Source organism: Penicillium daleae (assembly GCF_028827525.1).
Source record: "Penicillium daleae strain IBT 16125 chromosome Unknown utg000006l_segment0_segment0, whole genome shotgun sequence".
Lineage (NCBI taxonomy): Eukaryota > Fungi > Ascomycota > Eurotiomycetes > Eurotiales > Aspergillaceae > Penicillium > Penicillium daleae.
The window spans coordinates 3,074,774-3,101,164 of NW_026623154.1; the positions used below are offsets into that span (position 1 = coordinate 3,074,774).

The 26,391-nt window shown below is 51.5% G+C and overlaps 12 protein-coding genes across 12 annotated transcripts; 6 read left to right on the plus strand and 6 right to left on the minus strand.

The window, feature by feature from the left end:
- Nucleotides 1-495: 495 nt before the first annotated feature.
- Nucleotides 496-2,465, plus strand: N7458_006804 (Auxin Efflux Carrier superfamily; the record flags this gene model as incomplete). Its single annotated transcript, XM_056910186.1, has 4 exons — nt 496-784; nt 860-1,026; nt 1,099-2,339; nt 2,402-2,465. 4 exons carry the CDS (start codon nt 496-498, stop codon nt 2,463-2,465), a joined length of 1,761 nt encoding a protein of 586 aa, XP_056765890.1.
- Nucleotides 2,466-2,916: 451 nt separating this feature from the next.
- On the minus strand, nt 2,917-5,700 carry N7458_006805 (multicopper oxidase-domain-containing protein; the record flags this gene model as incomplete). The annotated part of the gene is made up of 8 exons (XM_056910187.1): nt 2,917-3,300; nt 3,360-3,771; nt 3,821-4,021; nt 4,073-4,230; nt 4,292-4,623; nt 4,693-4,809; nt 4,886-5,528; nt 5,617-5,700. 8 exons carry the CDS (start codon nt 5,698-5,700, stop codon nt 2,917-2,919), a joined length of 2,331 nt encoding a protein of 776 aa, XP_056765891.1.
- An 895-nt stretch (nt 5,701-6,595) lies between these two features.
- N7458_006806 (phosphoesterase family-domain-containing protein) lies at nt 6,596-8,952 on the plus strand (the record flags this gene model as incomplete). The annotated part of the gene is made up of 9 exons (XM_056910188.1): nt 6,596-6,736; nt 6,808-6,890; nt 6,960-7,224; nt 7,292-7,415; nt 7,477-7,863; nt 7,921-8,031; nt 8,091-8,179; nt 8,235-8,294; nt 8,353-8,952. The coding sequence occupies 9 exons, from the start codon at nt 6,596-6,598 to the stop codon at nt 8,950-8,952; spliced, it is 1,860 nt and encodes a 619-aa protein (XP_056765892.1).
- A 672-nt stretch (nt 8,953-9,624) lies between these two features.
- On the plus strand, nt 9,625-10,662 carry N7458_006807 (uncharacterized protein; the record flags this gene model as incomplete). Its single annotated transcript, XM_056910189.1, has 1 exon — nt 9,625-10,662. The coding sequence occupies one exon, from the start codon at nt 9,625-9,627 to the stop codon at nt 10,660-10,662; it is 1,038 nt and encodes a 345-aa protein (XP_056765893.1).
- A 970-nt stretch (nt 10,663-11,632) lies between these two features.
- N7458_006808 (uncharacterized protein) lies at nt 11,633-12,195 on the plus strand (the record flags this gene model as incomplete). The annotated part of the gene is made up of 3 exons (XM_056910190.1): nt 11,633-11,794; nt 11,888-12,037; nt 12,097-12,195. The coding sequence occupies 3 exons, from the start codon at nt 11,633-11,635 to the stop codon at nt 12,193-12,195; spliced, it is 411 nt and encodes a 136-aa protein (XP_056765894.1).
- A 183-nt stretch (nt 12,196-12,378) lies between these two features.
- Nucleotides 12,379-13,020, minus strand: N7458_006809 (uncharacterized protein; the record flags this gene model as incomplete). Its single annotated transcript, XM_056910191.1, has 3 exons — nt 12,379-12,429; nt 12,534-12,880; nt 12,951-13,020. 3 exons carry the CDS (start codon nt 13,018-13,020, stop codon nt 12,379-12,381), a joined length of 468 nt encoding a protein of 155 aa, XP_056765895.1.
- Nucleotides 13,021-13,656: 636 nt separating this feature from the next.
- Nucleotides 13,657-14,153, minus strand: N7458_006810 (uncharacterized protein; the record flags this gene model as incomplete). Its single annotated transcript, XM_056910192.1, has 2 exons — nt 13,657-14,049; nt 14,109-14,153. 2 exons carry the CDS (start codon nt 14,151-14,153, stop codon nt 13,657-13,659), a joined length of 438 nt encoding a protein of 145 aa, XP_056765896.1.
- A 427-nt stretch (nt 14,154-14,580) lies between these two features.
- Nucleotides 14,581-14,772, minus strand: N7458_006811 (uncharacterized protein; the record flags this gene model as incomplete). Its single annotated transcript, XM_056910193.1, has 1 exon — nt 14,581-14,772. The coding sequence occupies one exon, from the start codon at nt 14,770-14,772 to the stop codon at nt 14,581-14,583; it is 192 nt and encodes a 63-aa protein (XP_056765897.1).
- Nucleotides 14,773-16,059: 1,287 nt separating this feature from the next.
- Nucleotides 16,060-17,774, plus strand: N7458_006812 (transcriptional regulator family TF; the record flags this gene model as incomplete). The annotated part of the gene is made up of 2 exons (XM_056910194.1): nt 16,060-16,241; nt 16,274-17,774. 2 exons carry the CDS (start codon nt 16,060-16,062, stop codon nt 17,772-17,774), a joined length of 1,683 nt encoding a protein of 560 aa, XP_056765898.1.
- Nucleotides 17,775-19,510: 1,736 nt separating this feature from the next.
- On the plus strand, nt 19,511-21,694 carry N7458_006813 (uncharacterized protein; the record flags this gene model as incomplete). The annotated part of the gene is made up of 4 exons (XM_056910195.1): nt 19,511-20,162; nt 20,302-20,789; nt 20,847-20,990; nt 21,050-21,694. 4 exons carry the CDS (start codon nt 19,511-19,513, stop codon nt 21,692-21,694), a joined length of 1,929 nt encoding a protein of 642 aa, XP_056765899.1.
- A 347-nt stretch (nt 21,695-22,041) lies between these two features.
- Nucleotides 22,042-23,129, minus strand: N7458_006814 (putative 26S proteasome-associated ubiquitin C-terminal hydrolase; the record flags this gene model as incomplete). Its single annotated transcript, XM_056910196.1, has 3 exons — nt 22,042-22,864; nt 22,943-23,037; nt 23,088-23,129. 3 exons carry the CDS (start codon nt 23,127-23,129, stop codon nt 22,042-22,044), a joined length of 960 nt encoding a protein of 319 aa, XP_056765900.1.
- A 639-nt stretch (nt 23,130-23,768) lies between these two features.
- Nucleotides 23,769-25,174, minus strand: N7458_006815 (Endoglucanase EG-II; the record flags this gene model as incomplete). The annotated part of the gene is made up of 4 exons (XM_056910197.1): nt 23,769-23,910; nt 23,983-24,886; nt 24,942-25,037; nt 25,090-25,174. 4 exons carry the CDS (start codon nt 25,172-25,174, stop codon nt 23,769-23,771), a joined length of 1,227 nt encoding a protein of 408 aa, XP_056765901.1.
- Between the last annotated feature and the right edge of the window lie 1,217 nt (nt 25,175-26,391).

A 26,391-nucleotide genomic window follows, 5' to 3' on the forward strand; every position in this document is an offset into this window, starting at 1 on the left:
TGCAAGCCAGAGACCAGGATGAGTGGGATGGAGAACCGATACGATACATCCACAGTGAACGGAGTTGTGATACGCTAGCAGCTGCCAATCTGGGTCGGACGGGTCATACGTGATCGACGTTATCAGGCTATCCTCCAGACCCCAGAACTAGCTGATAGCTATCATAGTCCCGACAGGAGATACAGAAATAACCTTCATAGACAACTGGTTGAATTATCCAGTCGAGTATTCAAAAGGAAAGAAAAGAAAAGAAAAAACCTCAATCCATCTCTCACCAACAATCCCCAATCTGACCGGTCTGGGCGTCAAAAAAGACAAAAACCTTGGTTGGAGCGGGTCGCGCAACCTGGGCCAAGGAATGAGGAATCGCCAACCTTCGCTGCTCCAGCATTTCTGTTCTTCGCCTCCCCCGCCACAGCTCCAGTCTTTCTCTCCTTCTTCTCTCTTTCCATTCTCATCGTCTCCATCGTTTCCCCCCCCCCCCCCCCCCAATCGATGGCCATTTTTACTCTGCCCCGGTCATTCCAGAGCAATGTCTTGTCGCCCCAGAACCCTATGGCATCCGCCGCCATGAGCGCGGTAGGCTCCAGCTCCAGCTTTATCGCCGGCGCTCCCTCACAACACCCGCCATTCTTCCACCTCGTCCTGCTGGTTTTTGAGGCTGTACTGGAGGTTATTTGTGTCAGTCTGCCGGGTTACTTTGCCGCCCGACAGGGCATGTTCGATGCAGAGGCGCAGAAGCTGGTGGCGAATCTCAACGTGACGTTGTTTACCCCCTGCTTGAGTATGAACCTGCTCCCAACTCGCTGAAAATGGGGACGATAAATGGTCCGATTGCAGTAACTAATACTGCGAGTAGTTTTTATCAAATTGGGCTCCCAATTGACGGCCGAAACTCTCGCGGATCTGGCAATTATCCCCGTGATCTTTGTCGTTCAGACTGGCATCTCATATCTTTGCGCCGTTGTGATTGCACGATGTTTCCGATTCAAGAAGCGCCAGTCGAACTTTGTGGCGGCGATGGCGGTATGATCAGTTCTATATCATGGGCTGTAATTGCAAAGGATACAAGCTAACTCTTTATGTTTTGTTCAATAGGTGTTTGGCAACTCCAACTCCCTCCCGATCTCGCTTGTCATGTCCCTCTCCCAAACCCTCCAGGGTCTCCACTGGGACCGCATCCCGAACGATAACGATGACGAGGTGGCTGCCCGTGGTATTCTCTATTTGCTCATCTTCCAGCAGCTGGGCCAGCTCGTTCGCTGGAGTTGGGGATACCATGTCCTGTTGGCACCCAAGGACCGATACTTGGAGAATGCGGAGCGTGAGGAAACTGGCCAGTCACGCATTGAGCAAGGCCAGGCACGATACAGCGATAACCCAGACCAGACCGATCCAGATGAGCCCCTGGTTCGCACTCGCAGTTCCGACGATCTCCACCATTCCCCGGGCGGCAGTACCCGTTTCCACTCCGGGGACCTCACACCCGTATCAACGCGTGCCTATTCATACACCAAGGGATCGTCAATCCATTCCCATGATGATCTGGACCAAGAAGAAGATTCAGATGCTCCGCCGTCGGTCTTGGGCCCACCACCAGAGGGTCCATTCCTCCCACGTCAAAACACTGGAGTCGATATTCTCTCCTTCCCCGACGTCGAATCCACTGCACGTCAATGCCAGTCTGCAGAGAAGACCTTCCTTCAGCGCTGCAAGTCCTCTCTCCGTCGACGCCGCGAGCGCATCCGTCGCGCCTGGGAGAAGAAGACCGACGCGCTGCATGGACGACTACCCCCCAAGGCCCAAAAGGGCCTCTCAGCCACGACGCGCGGTGTGGCCCGCTTCCTCCACGGCGCGTGGGACTTCATGAACCCGCCTCTGTGGGCAATGCTGGCCGCCGTCATCGTTGCCTCCGTTCCAGCTCTACAACACCTCTTCTTCGACGAAGGCACCTTCATCCGCAACTCGGTGACCCGAGCCATCGACCAAAACGCCCAAGTGGCAATCCCGCTGATCCTGGTCGTTCTCGGCGCGAATCTCGCGCGCAATACGCTGTCCGAGGAGAACCTAGCGGACATGGAACACCCCGCTGCGGAGCGGAAGTTGATCATCGCCTCGCTGATCGCGCGTATGCTCCTGCCAACGCTCATTATGGCTCCGCTCCTGGCGCTTATGGCCAAGTTTGTGCCTATTAGTATTATGGATGACCCGATTTTCATCATCGTGTGCTTCCTGCTTACGGGTGCCCCGTCGGCGCTGCAGTTGGCGCAGATTTGCCAGATTAATAATGTCTATGTCGGGGCGATGTCCAAGTTGCTCTTCCAGAGCTATGTTGTCTGGTATGTTTACACTCTTATTCTCCCTTTTCCCCCACAGTCAATTAGAAACTAACTGATTCCAGGATTCTCCCCTCCACTCTTATCCTGGTCATGTGTGCCCTGGAAGTCCTCGAATGGGCTACCTAAAACACCCAACCCAACCCACACTTTCTCACAAACCCATGTACACGTATAACTTCAAACCCCGGCGAAGCTGGTCTTGCCTTTGTGTCATTCGTTCGCGCACTCGGTAGCGCAACCGTTCGAGATTCCTTTTGGCGTTCTTCGAGGCCCGTGAATATGCTTATTAGGGCTGGGCTTTTTGCATTGGCGATGGTGGCGTACATTGGTTGCTTACCCTATTACTTTTTTTTCTCATGACTTTACATTGCATTCCTCCTTTGGGAGAATATTGGGAATTCTACATTTTTACGCCCAGGTTTACCTGGCGAGAGACAACGCGATACATATAAGTCAAGCAGATGTCATATGCTCTGTATTGACAGTAGATCCGTTACATTTCGTAGCTGCAGCTGTACTTGTCGCTGTACTAATACTCCATCCCATGCAATGCCATTCAGAAGAAGTGACCACCTCCCTAAATCGGACACAGTCCCCCAGCAGCCAACATAGACACATCATGCGCAACCCGGCCCGCGGGATCCCCCATAACATCAACCAGCATGGCCATGCCCGTCGCAAAATGCCACAAAATATGACAATGGAACAGCCACACCCCGGGATTATCAGCGCGGAAGCGGAGCACCGCGTACCCACGACTGGGGATCTGGACTGTATCGCGGAGGGCGGCGCTAGAGAGATCGTAGGGCTGGAAGGTGGGGTCTTCTGGATTTGGGGGTTCTGTTTCGGGGGTGGATTCTGGTGGTTCGAGGCCTGGTGGGTAGGGGTCTGTGAAGGGGTTGTAAGAGCCCCAGCCGTAGGTGGATTCTTGGACGGCGAGGATGTAGAAGTGGTGGCCGTGCTGGGGGGTGTTTAGTGGGTATTTTTCAGAGATAATAGAAAATGGGTATTGGGACTTACGAGGTGGAAGGGGTGAGGGCCCTCGTCTAGATTGTTTACGACGAGGTCTACCCATGCTGCCTCAGGGCCAGTCGAGAGGGCCAACTGGTTGGTATCCCAGCGCTCTCGCGGAAGACTGATTAATGGTGCTGGTGGATCGCTCTGAGGTTTCCAGGTGGTCTGGTTGAAGTAGCCTTCGGGGATGTTGTGGTTACGGGCCATTTTCTGGATTTTGGTGTAGACGACGTGCGTCTGTTGGGCCTTCAGAGGTAGGCTCTGTAGGATTGAGGGGGAGGAGGGTACTTCGTCGAGGTTGATGTGATTTCGTACTTGTGGTGTTGGAGTTTCCACGGAGCCAGAGATAGATCCAGAGCGGTAATGGATGGGGAAGGTTTGGTCTGGTGTGAGTGCGGGATTCATGTACTTGAAGCATCTATAGTAAGTTAGCTAGTGATACCCAATAACGAATTGAGAAGTCTGACCCTTGGTCCAGTTGTACCATCATGGAAGATGGTGATTGCGCCGTAGATGAAGTACGGAGAACAAAGTCCATGCGCTGACCTGGGTACAAGATGCCCACAGAGTTGACGTTTTCCTGCTGGGAGCGCTTGACGTCAATGCTGTCAACCTGAATGAGGTCTATATTCTCTTGATCAAATACTAGTGACAACCCTGCCAGAGCTCTGTGTTGATTATCAGTGGTGAGCATCATTATAGTTCATGGTGGCTCATACCCAGTGTTTACGACACGAATTCGATAGACTGTATTCGGATCAAGGTCCAGGAATGACGTGTTGGCCAACTGCTCAATACAATCGACAGGTCGAGCAGGAACAGCCATGGAGCATTCAAAGTGGCCCACTCCATTGACCAGCAAGGAGTCCGGCACCGGCTAGAACGTAGAAAGCCGCTTAGAGCTCACCCCTTATGTACATCCTTTCCAAGTAACTCACCTCATTTGCAAAATTTCCAGGAAGTTTGTACCAAGCCAGGACATCTTTCGCCGGCCGATGATACCAGTCTCCAATAAGAAGGAGAAGCTCCTTTTCGTAACTGAATTTCTGCGCATCACTCCGAGCACGCGACATCAATCCTCGTACGGTACTCTTGGCCACCGGGGCATGAACGACCAATCCGCCGTAGAGACCGTCTCCGCGAGAGACACCCGAATGAGCATGGTACCAATAGGTACCACTCTGATCGGCGGGAATAGTGACATTGTAGATAAATTGCGCCCCGGGCGCTATGGGGCATTGTGAAACCCCGGCGGCGCCATCCATAGCATCTGTCAGGAGTTAACGGCCGGGATTCAATGATTGAAGGCATGCTACAAATAAGAAGATTATGGACATACTGGTAACATGGATGCCATGCCAATGCAGGGCAATTGATTCTTCCTCTACCGCATTGGTAACGGTTATGAGCAGCGTATCCCCAGAGCGGGCCTCGATAGTGGGACCAGGGAAGAGATCTAGAGAAGACAAGCGGTCAGGATGAGCAGGTCCGAGAGTTATTCAAGGGGCAAGGGACAGGCACAATTCCCGCACCATTGATCAGATAAATCTGTTTCAAGACACCATCGGGCCTGCGCAGACCCGAGGTGATGCGCCAATTGAAATGCTGTGTGACTGGCGGACGATATACATGATCTTCAGGGTGAAGCTTTATGCGGGGGTGATCTGTTGCCGATAGATCCTGGGAAGGGCGTGTTTGCAGCGGCTCAATCCAGTCGGACCAGGGGAGATGGATAGTAGGATGATAGATATACACTGCCATCATCCATAGACACGCGAGGAGGGACCCCGTCAGGAACCATGTCCGCACTGAACGGGTTGGTTGATGTGGTGCGACGGGCTCCTTGGAGGCTGGTTCCTGCGTCCGGGGACCCTCCGACGCCGACTGTTTTGCCGCTCCATCACTCCGCGAGAGGGTCAATTGCGGGCGATGGTGAAGATTCACGTTCCGCATGAATTTGGATGGGATTGAATCCAGATCGGAGAAAATTGGAGGCGAATCCAAGTCGATGGTAGTGACAATCTGTAAGGGGGATGTGTTTAAACCCCGGCCGCACGGGCCTTCGGCGCCCTTGCCGATGGGTGAAGCCCAAGTGGAGTCAGGTGTGAGCTGGGAAGGGGACCGGAGCGTGCCGGTGAGGTGGTGAGGTGACTTGGAAAGCGGATCAACGGGAAGCTGCCAGAAGGAAGTGGTGAGATCTGTAGGAATCAGTGGACTGAGGGAGATGAAGCGTTGTGGTGTCCAGGAAGCAGTCACGACTCACGATATCGAAGGGCTCCACGTGCTTGGCAACGGAGTGGAGATCCCAGACGGAGACCCGTGGATGGGGTTGCAGATCAACCACCATGCGAGTGGGGAGGAGTAGAAATGATTCTCATCGGATTGTATACCGTGGTATAGTATACTTCCTACGGAGTACAGGATCTCGGAAGGACTGTCAGTCACGACTGGATCCCACGTGAATCACCATTCCAGGACTGTATGGAATCGGCATCGACAATACCCGGTCCATCGACCCTGGATGTCCCGATCCAGACCGAGTAGTATTTATGATGCTGACTGCCCCGTATTTGTGATTCTTAATCACTGATTACTTGATTATTCTGATTTCCGGGCCCTTCGATTCGTCCATGCCCATCAGCCTTCCCCTCATCTGCTTCCCGCACTTGGAGACTTGGCCAACCGCATCCCTCCCACCGTCCGCCGGTGGACCTTGTTACGTTGTTGCAGAACACATTATACCATCGTATGTAAATACCCACAGCTGGCCCTGAACCGGAAACTCTCTTTCCACTATTCCCAATCCTCCCTAGACTGGCGCCTCCTCTTGCTCCAAACTAAACTCAGTCCAGTCGGCGTCATGAGCATCCAAAGTCAAACGATCCCCTCACGTGGGGCTCCCCGCAGCGCAGATTGGATTCAAGGGGAGATCTGAGGAATGCAAATCCCTACCTTCGATCTTCACTCACACATACCACACACCCTCTCTCTCTCTATCTCCGACCTCGCCGACGGGAACTGCAGATTCAAACTAGTCAACTAGTCTGCGGTGCGAAGTGCGAGGTGCGAGGATTTCTGCTTCTTTCTGCAACCCTACCCATCGGTTCATCCCGATGTGCCCCGGACTGGTGAGCTCTTAAAGAAGGAGCTTGTTGTCCCGGCTTCGACATTTTGCAGCCTGTCTCTCTCTTTACCTCACTTTCCTTCCTCTTGCCCTACGGAACATTTCACCATCATTCACTATGGTGCTGCTCCTCGGAACTGTCCTCGCAGTGCTGCTGGGGAGCTCCCCCGTCACGGCAGGCTCCCTGCGTGACATCGAGCATGTCGTCATTTTCATGCAGGAGAACCGTGCCTGGGATACGGCAAGTCTTCCTTCTCCAGTCTGGTCACCCCACCAGGAGGGGTGGTAATAACAACCAGAGATGAGGGCTAACTCGAGCCGCGTGCATAGTATTTTGGCACTATGGCCGGTGTCCGTGGCTTCAATGACCCCAATGTCCAGGTCAATTCCGATGGCCAGTCGGTCTGGAACCAGTGAGTGCTACAACACATATCGCACTATTTGAGCCTTCTACCTCGAAGCTAACCCAATCTTCCCCATAGGGTCGTTGATCCAAGCATGTCTACTGCTACTAAGACTCTTCTGCCCTGGTACCTGGGCTATCAAGGAGGTGACTCGCACAAGGCAATTCAGTGCATGGCAGCCGGTGACAACGGCTACCATGATAACCAGGCCGCTCTCAACCAAGGTCTGAACAACCACTGGGCCCGTAACAACACTCCCTGGAGCTGGGGATACTACAAGCGTGAGGATATTCCCGTGCAGTTCGCTATTGCCGAGGGATGGACCTCTGGCGACATGTACCAGGTACGGCTTAACAATTACCTTGTGCTCGAACAACAGAACCAAACAGTGAATACTAATCCGATGACAGGAGTCGCAAATTACCGCCACCAACCCCAACCGTGTCACTCTGGTCAGTGGCTCCGTCAATGTCCCCGGCAGCCCGCAGAACTCCACCCAGGGTGGTGTGTACATTGACAACAACGAGATGCCCGGTATGCCATACTTTGCATATCTTTCAATCGTCGTCTACTTTAACTAACGCTGGTCTTGCAGGCTGCGATGGCAATGGGATCAACTGCTACCCACTGAAATGGAAGACCGTTTACGAGTTCTACGAGGAAGCCGGCGTCTCGTGGCAGCTCTACCAAGATACCAACAACTTTGACGACAACCCCTTGGCCTGGTTCCAGCAGTTCCAGCAGGCGAACAAGAACTCTCCTCTGGCCAAGAAGGGTATGTCTTTCGTCGGCCTCGATGCCTTCTACGCTGCCGCTGCCAATGGCTCCCTCCCCGAAGTCAGCTTCATTGTTGGGCCTGCCGAGCTGTCCGAGCACCCGCCCTACCAGCCCAAGGACGGTGGCTGGCTCCAGAAGCAGGTTGTCGATGCTGTCATCAACAGTCCCAAGTACTCGTCTACTCTCCTGATGATCAGCTTCGATGGTAAGATATACTCGCGTGCCTGCATTCCAGAAAGGAGTAAGCTAATGACTTGTGCAGAGACTGGTGGATTCGGTGATCACGTTACTCCTTTCCATTCCCCCCCAGGAACCCCCGGAGAATGGATGAAGGATCCATTGGGTGTGTTCGGTGACGTCTTTGTGGGACCTGGTATGTCAACATTGGTTCTATTTACCCGAGGGACACCTCTGATTGGCTCAATTCTCTAGGTTTCCGCGTGCCTTTCTATATGATCTCCCCCCTGGACTCGCGGCAACCGCGTCTTTACCGAGCGGGCCGATCACAACTCGCAGATCCTGTTCGTGGAGCAGTGGCTCACGGCTCGTGGGTACAAGGGTATTCAGACTGACCAGATGGTTCCGTGGCGACGTGCCCACATGTCCAATCTGGTCAATGCCCTGGATCTGGACAACGTATGCAATCATGACTAGCTCCTTTATCTTTTGGCGCATCTAACTGACAATGATTCAGCCCGATCTGTCTCTCCCTAATATCCCCGAAGCCGACACCCCCATCACCAACAGCAACGGCGACTACGTCGGCTCATCCCAGTGCCAGTCCAAGTTCAGTAACCCGCGCCCTCCCGTCCCCTACGGCCAACAGGTGCAAAATTCCACCAACGCCCTTTGGTTCGAGGACGGCTTCAAGGAGGTTGTCGGTTACCTGACCGAGGGGCGCTACCTCGTCGCCGAAAAGGGTGGCTCTGCCCTGACCAACTCCGGCGAGCGAGACTATGTGACTGCCACCCCCGCGACTGATAAGCATGATTCCAAGCACCAGCGCTGGGTGATCCATTACACCGAGGACGCCGAGAGCGAGATCTTCACCATCTCCAGCGCCCTCGACGGCCGCTGGCTTGGTGCCCGCGGTGCTCTGCTGGACAGCGACCGGGGTGCGTCCGCCGAGCCCGTTCGCATCACCTTCCTCGGCAACGGTCTGGGATATGCCGTGCAGTATGTCCGGGGCAACCAGTACATTGACGTGAACCACGTTGGCCAGCTCGAGATCGCGACCCAGCGCCAGGCGTCTAACCTGGGTTTCAAGCTGTTCAGCGTGACCTATCACGACTAAATGGGCTCGGTAGGAATATGATGAGGGCTTGGCGATATACTAGCTTTTCGGTTCGTGGATCGTCCTGAAGGCAAGTGTTTTTTATGACGATGATGATGCCTGCATTCTTAGAGAATATGCATATGGGCGGCATGCATTATTTGGAATTTCATGATTCTTTTGATCTTTTTTTCTCGTTTTATTTGCATGACCGAGCTAGCTCGAAGATATGAATTTGATGCGCAATTACACATTACGAGACTGTTGTTCCTGAAAGAAAAGCCCATCCCCATGGAGCATAATCTTTTCTTATCAGTATGAGAAGCTTGTGATGTATTGACAAGTACGCCTCTCTCGGCATCAACTTGTTGACAGGGAAGTGTCGCGTGTTTTGTGGAGCAATTCATCTAGTTGCATGGCTTCTAGACCACCATAGTATAACAAGGCTTGTCCAAGCTATACCGACAAGCTTATTCCAATCATTCTTGGTGGTTCTGTGGACCTGTGGACCCGAGCGGGGCGTAATCTTATCAACGCCCGCAGCGAACTGCGAGCTTACCTTCTCCGCGTCCAAGCTCCTGTCCCAATAACGCGCCCCGCGGCATTCTCCCCGCTCCCTACAAGAGTGCACTTCTCCAGCCATGCATCAGGGTCTATGAACGACATCAATTGAGCCACCCTCCACCCTCCACCATGCCCAGCCCAACCCAATCCATCCACATCCTCGGGCTCGGCAGCATCGGCTCCTTTCTCGCCCACTCAATCCGCGCCCTCCCCAACCCACCCCCAGTCCGCCTCCTCATCCACCGCAAAACCCCATACGACCAATTCGCCTCCAAAGGCTTCACCCTCAGCCTACGAGTCAACGACGACGGGCCCCTCCAAGAACAATCCGGCTTTGGCGCCGAACTCCTCAGCACATCCACCTCATCCGAACCAATCCAAAATCTAATCGTCGCCGTCAAAGCATCCGCAACTGTCTCAGCGCTGCAACCAATTCAACACCGACTAGGTCCACAGTCGACTATATGTTTGTTCCAGAATGGGATGGGCCAGATTGAAGATCTGAATGAGCGCGTTTTTACGGATGAGGCGCGGAGACCGACGTATATGTTTGGGATTATGCGGCATGGTGTTTACCTGCGTTCGCCGACGGAAGCGATATTGTCAGGGTTGAATGGGCGGGCGGCGATTGGAGTCGTGGAGGATGAAGAGCGGACAGGGTCGAAACGGGCTGATCCGCAATTCCTACTAGATACGCTGTTGCGATCGCCGATTCTGCACTGCGAGCAATTAGCGTGGAATGAGTTATTGCAGAATCAGCTGTTCAAGCTGGCGGCGAACTGCGTGCTTAATCCGCTCACGGCCATCCTCGATGTTCGCAACGGGGTGATTAAGGAGAATCCTGATCTGCAGCCTTTGATACGGCGCCTTCTCCGGGAGATTTCCTTGGTGTTCCAGAGTCTGCCTGAGATTAGGGATTTGCCGAGTGATCAGAAGGATCGATTCGCGGTTGCTTCGCTGGAGAGCCTTGTGATGGATACTATTGAGAAGACGGCGGGGAATTCGAGTAGTATGCGAGAGGATGTGCGCAAGGGTCGGGCCACTGAGATTGAGTATATTAATGGCTGGGTTTTGAGGCGTGCGAGGGAGTTGGGGATTGAGTGTGAAGCGAATGCAGGTTTGATGCAGCTTGTGCTGGCGAAGAGTCGGTTGTCTATGGGATCCTAGGGGCTTGTTACACTACGTGTGTACTAGCGCTGGCCGTCTGATTAACCACGTACAAGGTTGTTCTAAGCTAACCTGCCTTACTCAAAGCACGCAAGAATGTCTGTTAATAGTCAAGATCAAACGTCTACAGAGTAAGCTTGATCCAGTATGCTGTTCCCTAGGAATTCTCTGAATACCAAAATTCCAGCGTATTAAATGCGAACCTAGAAGAGGTTATAACCCAGCTCTAATCCCTCCTAGTAATCGTCCACCTCTCTAGTCTAGTGGTTTAAGAAACCATAACGGTACGGCCGTATTTCCCACTAGACGGGCCCCTTCCAGGAAGGGGTCTTTAGAGGTGGAGGGTTACTCCCTTTTTATGCTGGCCGGACACAGAGGCCACCATCGCGGCTATGTTTTTTTTTTAATTCTTAATATATTTCTTATATCAAAATAAATCTTAGATTAAGGAGAATACAATAGTCCCTGTTTAAACATAACTAATACTATCAGTGGTGGGGTAATGGTGGTATTTAGCCGGTGTGAGTAACGTGGTGAAGTATTTGGGCATCATTAGATATCGCGAGATATTTATATAGTAACACCGAAGTTATAGGTTCGATTCATAGAGGTAGAGACTCTTTTTCTATTACTATCTAACTATATCCAATGGTGAATTGGGGAGCTACATCCAATTCAGCGTATTCTAGCCTACAATATCTACCGAAAGTAACCGGTCCGTTATCGGTTCCAGTGGGGAAGCGCGGCGGGGCAGTCAGACACCCACTCCGGGCTGTCAGCGCCCGTCCACGCTTAAGTGCGGGGACGGCAGCTGGATAGGTCTTCCTGACTAATAGCTCCGTACAACCTTCGTTCTCGAATCTTCCCACCGCTCATCTTTACTCTCCATCACCAAGGCCTGCTTAATTACAATTTCACATTCTTCCACATCCTCAGCTTCAAGATCACCACCACCAACAGCATCTGCAAAATGTCCATCCCCAAGACCGCCGTGAAATCACCCAATGCCCCCGCCCCTCCCCCATTCCTTTCCCAGGCCATCGTGATGGGCGATTATGTCTTCTGCTCCGGTCAAATTGGCAGTAACCCCGAAACTGGCGCCCTCGTGCAAGGCTCCATCCAAGACCGAACCGTGAGATATACCCCCAAGCTGCCTTATGCCAGCTGAAATCCACCAGACCAGACAATGTACGAGGTCGTCAACAACTACTGACTCACCCCACAGAGACAAATCTTGTCCAATCTCCGCGCTGTCCTGGAATCTGCAGGAACGAGCTTGGACAATGTTGTCAAGTGCAATATTTTCCTCACGAGCATGAGCGACTTTTCTGCCGTGAATGAGGTGTACACTACTTTCTTTTCTGCTCCGATGCCGGTGGGTTCTACTTAATGCTTCGGGATAGATTATTCTGCATTACTAATGGGACGAACTAGGCGCGCACTTGCGTTTGTGTGGCGGCGTTACCAATGGGAACTGATGTCGAGATTGAGTGTATTGCTGGTGTGCGAAGCCCTACTAGCGAGAAGCTGTGAGGCTGCAAGTCTAGTTCAGCAGATGATACTTGGAGTCCGAAGTTGAAGGGAGATCCCGCAATACGCGTCAATTGTATACATCCATTGGTTAAATGAGATTAGGAAAACACAAATATCTTCCAACGACCCTCCCGCCGGTCAGGATTCCAATGTCCCTCCATCCAAGTACCCCGGCAAATTCAATTAAGCAGAGGTAATCGTAAACGGTCCGGCAGCGTTGTACAGAGTAGGCATCTAGCGTTGACCAGCGTTAGTCCAACCCGCAATCCCACAAACATCCAGAAACCACATCTTGCGGCAAGACACGATTCCAGCAAGGCAAACAATAGATGGCTTACCTGAGGAGCCGTCGGCAGCGAAGTTCCCAGCCTTAAATACCAAACAGAACCATCCTTGACCTGCGGCAGATCCTTTGGAATCTTGACAACCACCTTACCAGCAGACTCGGGGATATCGCCAGCAATCTTGACCTGCGCATCGAAGTGGATGGTGTCCAGGTTACGCACGGGGTTGTTGTACAGGAAGACAGTATAGTTGCTGCCGGGGTACTGGGCCAGCGGGTCTGCGCAGTGCGTTGTCGGGGCACGGTTGAACCGGAGGTGGACGGATTGGCCGGCTGTCACGGTCGAGTTGTCGGGGATGCCTTGGTAGACGTTGACGCAGGCGTAGTCGCGTTTACCCCATGCTGGATGGTAATGGGTTAGTGATGAGTTCCTTGGGGTTAGGAGGATAATAGGATGTATGGCGAGGTGTACGCTGGTACTTATCGAATGCAGCCACGCTGCTAGCGAGTAGCGAGGCAACAACGGCACCGGTGAACTTCATTGTGATGTATTTTCTTGCGTTTGGAGATGAGGAAAAAGTAAATTTTCTGACAAGATATTAGAAAACGGATTGCGTGAAATAGAGTGGCAGCTCTCTGCTTTTATAGCCCGGAGACACCAGTGCTGCAGTTTCAATGCAGCCCCTAATTATAGGATCGGCCACGGGACCCTGTTTCTGCAGTATCCGACTGACGATGTCTCAGTGGGTACTCCACATGGCCAGTCGAGGGTTGCTTGGCAATGGGGCTGATGTATATTGGTGGTGGATCGGCGTGTCCGTTCTCGCGAATGTCTCGCAATTAGGACTGAAATGTACTGAATAGGAGGTGCGCTGGTAGTTGATTCGTATAAATCTGCAGGCTGCCTTCAGCCCAATACGATCGGGGTGGGCTTGCTTATTGGTCGGGTTTCGAGTTTATAGATCTGCAGGTTTGGCGGCCTGATTGGTCCGTTACCAACTACACAAAGAATATACGGGATTGATTGATGATGGATTAAAATATGGAGGAGTCAAGTCGAATGTGGTGATGAATCAATTCAGGATATCAGATTTCACTCAAAGACACATCTTTTAGCCAATTTTGAAAGACCCCCTCGGCCTCCAGTTCTGTAGTTGTAATCAGACTGTAGGGTACGATCATGGCTCATGTCCGAGGGGTCGCTCCGTGCGCTTCGTCCCCAGGATTGTATCTACACCTGAGAGGAGCTCCATCGAACACCTACTCGTCAGCTGAGCCAAGCATCCAAGAACCCATTCTTGGGTATCCGAACCCACATTTGCATCTCTGGGGCGACTCGCGATAAGTTCTATGCCAAGTTCGAAGTCCCTATCGGGGAATCCTCCGCAGTCGATCACCTCTCGGGACTGCTTCATAGTTTCGGGTGGAAGGATGATGGGATGTTGGGTTTCTTGGATGAGCTCAAAGACAAACGAGATATGTTCGCTTTGTAACCACAAGCTCCAAGGACAAGGCTGGCCGGTCCGCTTGGGCGTATGAATGACTACAGATACTCGAGTCACTCTCGGTCGCTGTGAAGATGATATCAGGGACCTGTTCCTTGATGAGGAAGGTGACCTGTCTGACTTACCTTGGCAGGGTCTGCCTGGATTTCAGGGTTCTGCGCGATGATCATCTTGGCGGTGGGTGAGAGGAAGATAGCGAGGAAGATGATAGATGAGAGTACGATAGTAAAGATAGCCTGCGATCTCGGTGATGGATGACCACAGATATGCGTGGAGTCGATGGAGGGGCAGGGGAGTCATAGATAAACCGTTTAAACAGCGTCAGAGATTTGGATTCTCGGAAACTACCAGAGACCCTCAAGGATATCAACAGTACCACGCCTATCTGGAAACTATCGTTTACAAATTCCTCTTCAGTCTAATGTCAACTACATAAGGTAAATACGCAAGATACTGAGGGTGAATTGAATAAAGTAACCATGGTATCAACTTCACGTATGATTCAGCCCTGACACCAGGACGTCTCACAGAAGTACATCTTCTAGTCGAGTTTGGGAGGCATGGCAGCCTCAAAGCCCTCTTATCAAATGTCATGTTTTATGACAAGAAGCCGGGACGGCGCTCATTGCTCTTAGCCCGTAGGATGTCGTCAACCCTGGGGATTAGCTCAAAGTCACATCGGCTCGACAACTGGGCGAGCCCATGGAATACCCAGTACTGAGTATCCCAACCTTCCCATCCGCCAGTGGAATAGTCTGTGATTAGCTCCCACACAAGTTGGGAGCGCATGTTGGGGAGCGATCCACAAGGAATCACTTCGTAACGGTTGCTCGCATCCCATCGTGTGGTGTATCCAGGCTTGTCCTTGTTGTCGACGGTATGATAAATCACCGAGTCCTCGCTGTTCTTGAGCCACAGTGCCTAATAACGGCTCGCCGGTATGGATAGGACGGTACGCGATGATGTAGACATTTGTTACTCTGGGCCGCTGTAAGGATAATATTAGTGACGTGTTTCCCGACTAGGAGGTGATCCGCCCGACTAACGTGGCGAGGGTTGGCCTGGGTTTGTGGGTTCAGGCCAATAATAATATTAGGTAATGGTGTTGAGCAATGCAGATACCCGTGTGTATGTTCGGTTGAAGGAATGTGAGATGGAAAGAGGAGGATGGAGGAAGGATAGCAGATTAAGGAAGAAAGCAGATCACCTTGCTCGGTGATGGCAAATTCGTGGAGAGAAACGAGGACGAGGGAGAGTATGACCGAGATTTTTAAAATCTCTCGCGGATTTGGATGCTCATGAACTGCCAGGCATCCTAGATAGAAACCAAACAATCCACGCCCATCCGGAAACTTCTAAGGTTTGCGCTTAAGAATCACACGGAAGAACTCAGTGATCATAAAGTGAGTTAAAATAGCAGCCCTGAGATATTCAAATTGATGAGACGTTGCTATCAGTTTCTACAGATGAAGCTTTACTTCTGGCGGGTGCCACGCCTATCTCATCTCGATGTTTGGCTCCGCAGCCTCCAAGAAGAAAATCGAGTGGATGATTATGCCTAGTAGAAGGGCACACCAGTCTTAATCTACCTTCGCTACAGGACCCAGAAAACTCCAGACACTCTCATACTTTCAATTTAGTAGACTTGTCCGGCCATGCCCCATTCTAGGGGTGTTGATGTCTCCAGTTGAGCGTCGGAGAAATAACATGACGTTAGCAGCGTTGAAATCTTCTGATGACGCTGGAGGAACTTGTGTTCAAGAACCAGAGTTATGATGTGAACTGAGATTTGCATGAGCAGTATTTTCAACTTACAAATGACAATCAGCCTGGGCCTTGGGTAGCCTGTGTTTTTTGAACGTTAGGTTATCAGATGCGGCTACGGTCTTATACCGTGCGGCAGCCAATGAGCGACCACCGGGTTTAGTTGCGGACTTGGAAGTTTCCGTCTGCCCCCACACTTCTCCCCTAATCCACAACCTACAGCTAACGGACCGAGCACCACGTCTGCAAAATGGAATTATCAATCAAGTGGAGCTACAGCAGGACTTAATATCGTTCCTTGCGCTCGCCACCATGTCTGCCTCCTCTAAGCGATCTGGCCGGATCGGAACGACCAAGTCAAAAACGGGTTGTCATACCTGCAAGTCTGTATTCCATCGCAAGAATTCTACAGTTTTACACCCAAGCGAACATGCATCTGATAACTTCACAACAGAATCCGACGAGTTCGATGTGGAGAAGAAAAGCCGCACTGCGTGAGATGCACCAGCACTGGTCGACTATGCAGTTACGGCGCATCGCCTCGGTCAGCCCCCACAGAGCCATTCAATGTCCTCGCTCCGCCTTTGGGTCGTCTTTCCACACATCTGAATATCTCATGTCCTCCATGGGGTGAACAGCAGGCAGGATGGAGAGAAAGACGTGCGTTTGAGTTCTACTTCCATCGCGCAAGCCCACTAATGTCTGGCGAACTCGACCTTACTTTTTGGAGAGGCTGCGTCCTGCAGACATGTCGCATGGAGCCTGCGGTATGGGATGCAATCATATCACTCAGCACGCTATACGAGCGTCCACCTCTTCATGAAACGCCGCCATTTCGGCTCATTAATGCCCCAGCAGTAGTGCGAAGTCAAACCCATCGAGAGGCACTGGTTTGGTATTCACGCTCCCTGTCAGCCTTACAGCAGCGAATCAACCAAGGGACTGCAAATCTTGACGTCTGTCTCATCAGCTGTATCTTGTTTATCGCGATCGAGCTTCTCCAAGGCAATCGAAAAGCGGCTGTGGGATTGTACAACCAGGGAGCTCAGCTGATCATCAGCGCCGACCGCGGGCCCTGGATCGCTTCTCTCGGGCCAATTTTCCGTCGGCTGGGCACGTGGGTATTCATTCATGATGGGTCTAAAAGCGAGGACTGGGGCCTCGATATGGCCTCTCCTAGAAGCTGTTTTGTGTCCATAGATGAAGCCAGAAACGTGCTCTGTGCAATTGTTGCTGAAATGAAGACCTTGGGTAATGCTACTAAATTACATTGGAAGCAAGCGGCGTCAAATCGCAAGCATGAGGCATCGGTGCTCCAGGCTAAACGAGATCACCTCAGGCGGGAACTTGGCCACTGGCACGACCTTTTCATATCTTTCAAGTCATCAAATACACATGAATCTCAGGACACCGCTGGCAGCGTCGGTGGTGCAAGCGCCCATCTTCTTATGACCTACACCAGTGTTTTTATCGAAATTGAAACCATCCTCAGCACCGATCAAGCTGCATATGATGGATATGAGCTTGAATTCAGAAGAATCCTCGAATATGCATCCACCGCCACCGCCGCGACCCGCAGCCCAGATGGCACACAGCCACCATTCATGTTCGAAATGGGAGTTTTTCTCCCACTATTTATCACGGCACTCAAATGTCGATACCCTCAACTACGTCGTCACGCTCTCCAGCTCATGATGGACGAAATCCCGCCAGCGCAAGGGCTGTTTATGTGTGGACCTGCCGCTCATGTGGTCGCAGCTATTGTGGCCCTGGAGGAGAATCCAAGTATGGCATGGGATGGGCCGTTGGAAATCTGCCGGTTTCTCAAGGAGCCAGGATGCATCCCTGCTTCACAGAATCGTGTTTGGGACTTTGGTGTGTCGTCAGATATGAATAATAAAGGGGAGACGCAGAATTGGCTGCATTACAGCCTTCGAGACTTTGAGGATGACGATGAGGGGCGGATTCGATTCACGCAACGGAGTATACTGTTCCTGGGGCTCAATGCCCCTTTATATGAATCATGATAATGTTAGATGAATATACTCCTCCAGTATCTCTTTCATCAGGACTAGTAATTCATCTCGTGTACCTACATCCTGCACTTGTCGTCCTACTGGGGGAAACATTTCAATTCTAGCCTGAACAATCAGGTGTCTATGTGTAGTTAGTTAACTATGTATGGCTGTTATTGCCGTACGGTAATTTCCGCAAGCCCCTCTGTAAGTCCTGCCCCTCGTGCATCCCTTTTTTCCATCTTTGCTTCCTCCTTCTTCCTTTCTTCGCCTCCAGAGTCTTCATGAGTTGAACTGATGCCAAGTGACTATTCCCACATTGGCATCACGCATGCTCTTCCCCAGTTATGTTTTGCTTACAGGCGGCTCCACATCCCCCATCCCAAGGGACCCGTCCTGGTCCGTTCCGCTATCTTCCAATAGACACGCGCCAACCTACCAGATAACACTATTAATCATGCCACACGCGACACAAACCCCAAAATCAAAGCCATCTGCGCCCTGTATCGATCCTTCAAAGCTAAAAGACGTACTACCTCTCTCTTGTCCCAACTGGGCTGGGCCCAAAAGAGTGATCAACAATCCGGCCGCTGTCAATTCAGCAAACAACTGGCCACCATTGCTTCAATTGCAATCACCGCTGCTCAGGATGTGGAAATGAACTCAGCCCTGAGCCCATCCTTCTCTTGGGTTGTACATTGTTTTTGGAGTCAAGAGCCAAGCCTTTTTCCTTTCATCTCGCTTGGGAGACGGCGACCAGAGACGCCCCCGTTCTGGCGCTGGGGACCTTGAATGCCAGATCCACCAGGCCGGCTATGGGGTCACCTGAGCCTCCCGATAAGCGCACTTTTTCGCCACCTTTTTTCTTCGAAGCTGCTCCCTTTTGCGCATCGAGCTCGCGTGTCCTGAAATAATTCTGTCCATTCGGCAATTCCGGTGCTTGTCTTACTTATCGCGCGTACATCACCCGTTTTGGGCTCGCATCTCGGCTGTTTGGCTGGGGGTTCGGCTGCATCTTCAAACTATTCAGGGACGTCCCTGACCGCTTGACGTTGCCGTTCGCTTGCCCGCCGCGGTTTTTCTGGGGCACCAAAATCCTCCCCCCGCCTCACGACCTGCCCGATTTGACCATCTTCCTGCAAACCTATTCGGCTTTAATCAAGCGTGCTTGTCTCACTCGATAGACTCTCTGACATTGGTCTCGTGCCCCTTTTCTGACGTCTTGGCCTCTCTTTCGTGGCCTTCTGTGCGGTCTCCTTGAAAGCACATGCCGTCTTTCACCGAGGACCACGCTGGTCCCGAAACCGAAGTAGCAGGTAGGCTCCGCTCTCCTTCTCCCTGCTTCGCCGATATTCTATTTCTCAGGCGTACATGTAAACCTTCACTGCTCTGCCAACGCAACATCTTATCTGTCCTAAGCCCTCATCATAACTGTATCAATCTAACCTTCCCCTGACCGGCCCTCCAATTGGCCATATCGGACGGTGGGCAGGTTGTGACATCGCCATCTACCTCCACATGCACCTTGTTCTTCGATCCTACGCGCTCTATTTTCATTTTGATTTGACTAATTCCCGGTAGATATTGCACCTATTTCGGGGACTGGCTTGAACATTCCTTCTTTGCGCAAGGCCTTGCACGCAAGTGGAACCGCCGCTGTCTCTTCACCTGACGGGACGACCGTCAAACAGTACCGAGCTCCCGTGGCCAAAGTAACTGCAAGGACCCCAATTCAGCCACTATCCTCAATGCCTTCTGCTTGGAGCAGTCAGTCAAGCGTCAAGCATGATGCTTCGATTGGAGATGACAACGAGCAAATCTCCAAGGGAGATGAGGATCCCCAGATGAGTTTGTTTCATCAAGTGTCGGAATGGCTGCAGCATGAGAAGGTCAGACGCAAGAACCGCAAGGCTCGTCGAGCTGAGGCCTCTGGTGCCACGGACGCTGCTCGTGAGTGCGAAGATTTTTCGATAGATGAAGCTCCCATTTGCTCAGAGAGCACCTTCTCTCTCGACAAGCTAGAGAAGATTCTTCTTCAGTATTCGGGTGCGCGTACCGGGGACGCTCTTTTGTCTCTTCAGCCTATCAAGCGAGCAGTCCGTCGGCGTCCTAAGGGCCTGCGTCGTGGATCTGCCTCAGAGTCTGATGTTACCGACATTGAGGCTCCTGTACCCAGCGTAGAAGCTGTTCTTGACAACTCAAAGACCCTCGCATACACGGGTGGTGCCGCAGAGGAGGAGAGCAATGAGAGCAGTACCTGCTCAAAACGTCTGAAAGACCAGGAAGCTTGGTTAACATTCAAGACGGAGATTGTGCGTATTGCGCACACCATGCAGCTCCGGGGTTGGCGCAAAGTACCAATGGAGGCTGCTGGCGATATTAGGGTCATTCGCCTCAGCGGTGCTCTGACCAATGCCGTCTATGTGGTCGAGCCACCCAAGCAACTGCCTGGCCCATCAAAGACCACCAATGGCTCTACTCCGTTGGCTCCAAGAAAGCCCCCCACCAAAGCTTTTACTACGCATCTACGGGCCGCAAGTTGATCACTTGATTGACCGAGAGAAGGAATTGCAGATTCTGCGCCGTTTGGGCCGTAAGAACATTGGACCCCGCGTCTTGGGTACCTTCCGCAACGGCCGATTCGAAGAATTCTTCGAGGCTCGTCCGCTCACACCTCGAGAACTTCGGCTTCCCGAAACAGCCAAACAAATTGCTAAGCGGATGCGAGAGCTTCACGATGGCATTGAGCTTCTGGAAGAGGAACGCGAGGGCGGTCCTGTGATTTTCAAGAATTGGGATAAGTGGGTGGATCGCTGTGAACAAGTGACCACATGGTTAGACAAGGAGCTCAAGTCCCCGCAGAACGAGGAAAATGCGACTGCAGAGCCTTGGCGCCGGCGAGGTTATGTTTGTGGTGTGCCTTGGGAGATTTTCCGGAAAGCAGTGGACAATTACCGGGTGTGGCTGATTGCCAGCTGCGGCGGCATCGGTGAGATCAAGCGGCAGCTTGTGTTTGCGCACAATGATGTATGATTCCCCCCTCGAAGTTAGAATTGACTACTGGATGCTAACGGAGTTGCACAGACTCAATACGGCAATCTTCTCCGCATGGAACCTGCTACGCAGTCCCCACTCCTCTTGCCTGCCAATGAGCACAAGCAACTTGTTGTCATTGACTTTGAATACTCATCGGCCAATACACCTGGTCTAGAGTTTGCTAATCACTTTGTAAGTACTGAATTTCAACATCCTATTGACTATCATAGGCCTTGTCTAACATTCCACAGACTGAGTGGTGCTACAACTACCATGACGAAGAAATTCCATGGGCTTGCAACAACCGTCTCTATCCCACGCCAGAGGAGCAGCATCGATTCGTAGCCAACTATCTTACTCACCGTCCCGCCATTCCAGGGGCTCCTACTTCGCCCTTGGCTACCCCCTCCGCTACTCCCTCCATGCGCGGCGGTCGTTCAACCACCGCTATTACCCCCTTGAACCTTGACGACGGCCACGAAGGCCCTCTTGGACAGCAGCTAGAGGTTTCTGGGGAGGACGAGCTTGAGAATCAGGTGAGATACCTCATGCACCAGACCCGCTTGTGGCGTGTTATGAACTCTGCACAGTGGGTAGCATGGGGTATCGTGCAGGCTAAGGTTCCAGGCATGGACGAAGGCATTGCTGAGATGGCAGCTGCATCTGGAAAAGGCTCGTCAGAGCACGAGAAGCATTCAAGTGGCCTTGGCGAGCACAAGTCTCCACCGGTTGACCCTGATGTCGATGAGGAAGAGGAAGCTTTTGATTACTTGGCTTATTCCCAGGACCGGGCCATGTTCTTCTGGTCTGACCTCCTGGCTCTGGGCCTGGTTAATGCAGATGATCTGCCTGCGCCGATGCTTGAACATATTCGCGCGCGGGCTGTTGATTATTGATCAAAGTTGAGGATCTGATATTAGTGTTTTGAGATGATGTATGAGCGCGGATGCACACGATGATGATATTACGATGTGGATGTCAGTTACGCAGTACATAGCTAGCGATGTGCATAAATACTTCCGGATTTCGAATTACTCCCGTGCATATCATCGCCAAGGGGTATCTCATTCAATAAGACAAGATTCCGTAAATATCCATCCTGAAAATGCGCCTTCAGATCGCATCCATCAACGGGCCAATCCACCATGCATGGATATGCAGCGTAAATTATCAACCAGATTTGCGTCCCCTGTAAATCCCAAGCACTCGGATCCCAACTTCAAGAAGAGTCAAGACCAGTCAACTATCGCCGCATCTCCAACTTCTTCCTCGTCGCCTTCTTTGCCGCATCAACCCACTCCTCATACGCCTTCCCACTCCCATCCTGTCCCTCCTTCATCCCAACAACCCCCTTCATCATCTCCCCAATGAACCCAACAAAATTCCAACGCCGCAACGTATTCTCCCACGCCCACGCAGCCCTCTTCCGCTCCTCACGCTCCAACGTCTCCACATCGCCAATTTCCCGCGCCCGCGGACGCGGGTCTTGCACCACCGCCATCAAATTGAAATGTGTCTCCTCAGGCGGGTATCGCGCAATGCGCCGCTGCAGCACCTCGATCACTTTCTCCGGGAACGTAGACGGGTCGCACGCGCCGTGGCTGATGGGATGTGGCTGCAGACCGTCTAGCTCATACAACGTGCCGTTGACAGGCGTATACGCAATAAAGTGGTATACATCCGCGGCATTCTCTTCATCCTGAGGACGGGCAGTTTCATCCGCGAACGGGCTTGCGCGGGCAAAAGTGTTGTGTGTGGTGCGGATAGCTTCAGAGTTGGAGAGGGCTTCGCCGCGTAGCTCGGGCGGGAATCCCGTTGTGAAGTCTTTGAAGGATTGGAGCTCGTTGCCCAGGGCGATTGCGGGGAGGGGGTCGGGTGGATTGTCGTGGTTGAGGATTACGGAGAGGATGGCTTGTGTGCCGCAGGCGTTTTGGATTGTTTGGGCGGCGAAGAAGACATTGTTTTCTTCGGCGGTGGGATCATAGCTGCCATCGAGAGGGGCTTCGGCGCGTGCGCCGGCTGCTTCACGGGTCCATTTAAAGAGGAAGATTACGCCGTAGACTGAGCTGTGAAGTTGTGGAGAGTTAGTTAGCTCGGAAGAGGTGCACGATTGGGGAAGTGAGAAGAAAGGGAGGAGTGTATACCCGAGGGACCGTATTGTGTCTGCATCGAGGGAGATGAGTTCTTCAAATTGGACATTTTGTACACCGAGGGTCTCAATGAGGGAGGTGAATAGACCCTGAATGCTGTTAGCTCATTAAGCTCTGCGTAGGAAGTTTAGTGAGATACCTCATCGGACTCGATAGTGCTCCAGCCGCCGGTGTCGGCCATGATGTAAAAGTTCTAGTGTACGAAAAGCTTCACAGAGACGGTCTTTGAGCACTCAGAGATAATGCTGGCGAGTTTGTGCAGTTGGATAGTTCGACAACCTCGTGTTGATATCGGCATGTGTGACTTATGTCATAGGTCACGTGTGGTATATCAGTCACGTGGGGGAGTCTGTCAAAGTGTCGATGTTTCTGAATTGATTCCAGGTCAAATGATAGCAAATATTGATAATGAATTATACACTGGAAATTTGTTCGGACATAGAACTGACCACAATGCTATAGAGTAACAATGCATCTTTAAGTCTATGAACCCCATAGCTACCATTGCGGACACGGAAGTATTGTACATCCCGTGACATGAGCGGGGGGCAGATCTGTTGAAGTCTATAGAATTTGGTGCTGGATTTGCATTTCTGGTTTGTATAGGTCCATCTTACTCTAGGTCAACGGGTTTGATTGGTCATTCGGTCTCGGGCAACAAAACCAGATACCTTAACAAACAGCGCTGTTAGAACTATGTGGCCCCGGAGAGAGGATTCGATGATCGTAGGATTGTTGATGAAGCTAGAATCTAATGAGAGGTTGGATAGTCCAAATAGACTATATCATGTAACTGATATCCTGTATGCCAAACAAGCGCTCAATTCTTCCACTTAGGGACAAAGCACTGTTGGACTAAGTATTGATCAACACCGTTCGTTGGCACTTCAGACAGGACATAGGATGTCTCGAAGGCCCCAGCGCTCCAAGAAGTCCAGCCGAGGTAAACATCAGAGTTTGCACTAGATTAAAGTTAGTAAATCCAAGCAAATTCCTTGGATTGATTACTGAGATAGGTTGAAAATAGGACTTACTTCAGGGCATCAAGCTGCTGACACATGTATGTTCCGCAACTCTGGACATTGCCGCCTCCAGTCTCGCTCAGCAAAGCTTGCCGATTGACTGAGCGCAGCCACTGTGCGAGGCTGTTGAATGCATCGACATTGTTGGTCGTGCACTCGGCGTGGGTGCCGCTATTGTCACTGTCGAGGTACTTGTGAACATCAAATATCAGATTAGTGGTAGTTCCATCTGGGTTGACTACCGCTGCTAGAGCGGCACCAGAGCCATTCTCAATGAAGTTTGCAGCGCTTGTATAGTCTGTACCAGGGAGCAGGATCATTTGAGACGTGGCTCCAGCATTTCTGATCGCAGTCACGGCCTTCTGGACCGTAGCAGCCCAGGTTGTGATATCAAGATCATGGGGCTCGTTCATGATTCCAAAAATGACTTTGCTCTGGCTCTTATAATGAGTCGCCAATTGTGTCCAGAGGCTAACGAATTGCGCATCCGTTGGACCGCCTTGTCCAATGACACCACCGTTCCAACGGGCATAGTTGTGGATATCGACTATGCAATAAGCACCCAAGGAAAGACAGCCTTGAACCATTTTGTCATACTTGCCAAAGTTTGTCGAATCGAGAGAGCCACCAAGATTGTTGGCAACAAGATACTGCCAACCTGTCGGGAGGCGGAAGATGTTGAAGGTGTCAGCGCTGACAAAGTGGTTCATTTGGTTGACACCATCCACAGACTCATCAACGACCTGAGTCTGGTCCTGAGTACCACTAGTCACCATGCCAAAGTCGAAGCCGGCGATATTGACACCGGCAAATTTTACTTTGCCCGTCGGCACGGAAGAAGTTGAAGACGTCTTCGTAGAGGTAGTTGTAACGAGCGTAGTTGTAACGAGCGTAGTTGTAGAAGTACCGCTAGTGGCTACCCAATAGAAACGTCAATAAATGAGTCAATCAGCAAACGGCGGGATACTCACCCGAACCTGGAATGCACTGAGAGTAATAATTGTTTTGGAAAGAGCAGTAGTACCCAGATACACATGTTGTTGCGCCGCTCCATCCGATTCCGCCGCCTAGTGGAATTGTCAGTATTCTTGACTCCCAGGTCTGGTGTTTATGACCAACATTGTCCCCAGGCCGACTGCTGCCCCAACGCCGATCCACCAATGGCAAGTAGCGTTAACAGGTTGCGCTTGTACTGAGTTATCATCTTGCAGTTACGGTCTCGAAAAGGAGATGTCAGGAATAGGACAAAAGCAGATCTGGGGGTTTTATACTTCTGTTGCAACCATTGTTGATCAATTGAGTGATTACCTGGCAATTCTCAGATACATAGGTCCAATTTCCCCACATTGGTCGGGGTTATCTCTCTAGGACACGGACATGGGCCCTAAACACATACTGACGAAGTTTATTCCTCCGGGGAGTATAGAGCAGCCCTCTTTTCTAACACTATTCCCGGTAAGTCCCGGGACTATTGTACCTAGAATTGCCGAGAACCACATATGTCCGTCGAAAAAGGCTAAAGTTGTAAGGGGATGGTTTCATTAGACGAAACTTGACCGACATAGGAGTTAATCTCCTATTCCTTGATCTAATTTACTCTCCATGGCACGGAAATTGGCCCGCAGATACATGTTCACGGAGTTTATCCCTTCGGAGGCCAACACGGCCGGCTGCCCGTCTCACACTATCAAACACGCTAGGTCCCTAAACGTTGCATCTCGAACTGCGGGGTACCAAGCGCATAGGGTGAGGAAGATTTAGCTCCAAGGGCTAAGCTGCAGGGTCATTTCTTCGGAAATTGCAAAAGCTTGTTTACCCTCCCCTCATAATATTACTTCGCTTATGTTATTATTCTATCGCACAGAGATGCCATACAACTTCCTTAAGTCTGAGATGGATAATTGATCGATGTAAGTTGCCCTGTATCTCGCGTTTCCAACGCTTGTGTCCGTTCCCAGTCACCGACGAGGTGTCAGACAGAATGTGGGGAACTTCCCTCCGCAGTACTCTATTTTCCTCCGCTTCAACTCAACCCACCAAAACAGCCCAAGTTTGGTCGATATGTCCGAGAACTGACCTTCAAGCGTAGCATGTATCCCCAAGGTGACAACTTACAAAAAAGCCGGAATGGTATCTCCACGAATCTCTTTTATTCAATTATCATAAACGTGCCGGCCCAAGCAAGCCTTTTAGCCTAAATTATGTTGACATCCGGGGTCAAGTGAGGTATGAGATCGCTGGTGGATATCTTGGTAAAACAGCAATGTGTCCTGTTGGGGTGACTTCACTTGCGTCGCCTATCCCGGGTGCCTACTTATGAAGAAGCTTGGTTAAGGCCTGATGGGCATAAAAGGACATCCTCGGGGAGATGAAACGCCCACAGAATGGCAAACTCAGCATAGACCGAGACGCTTCTTCGCT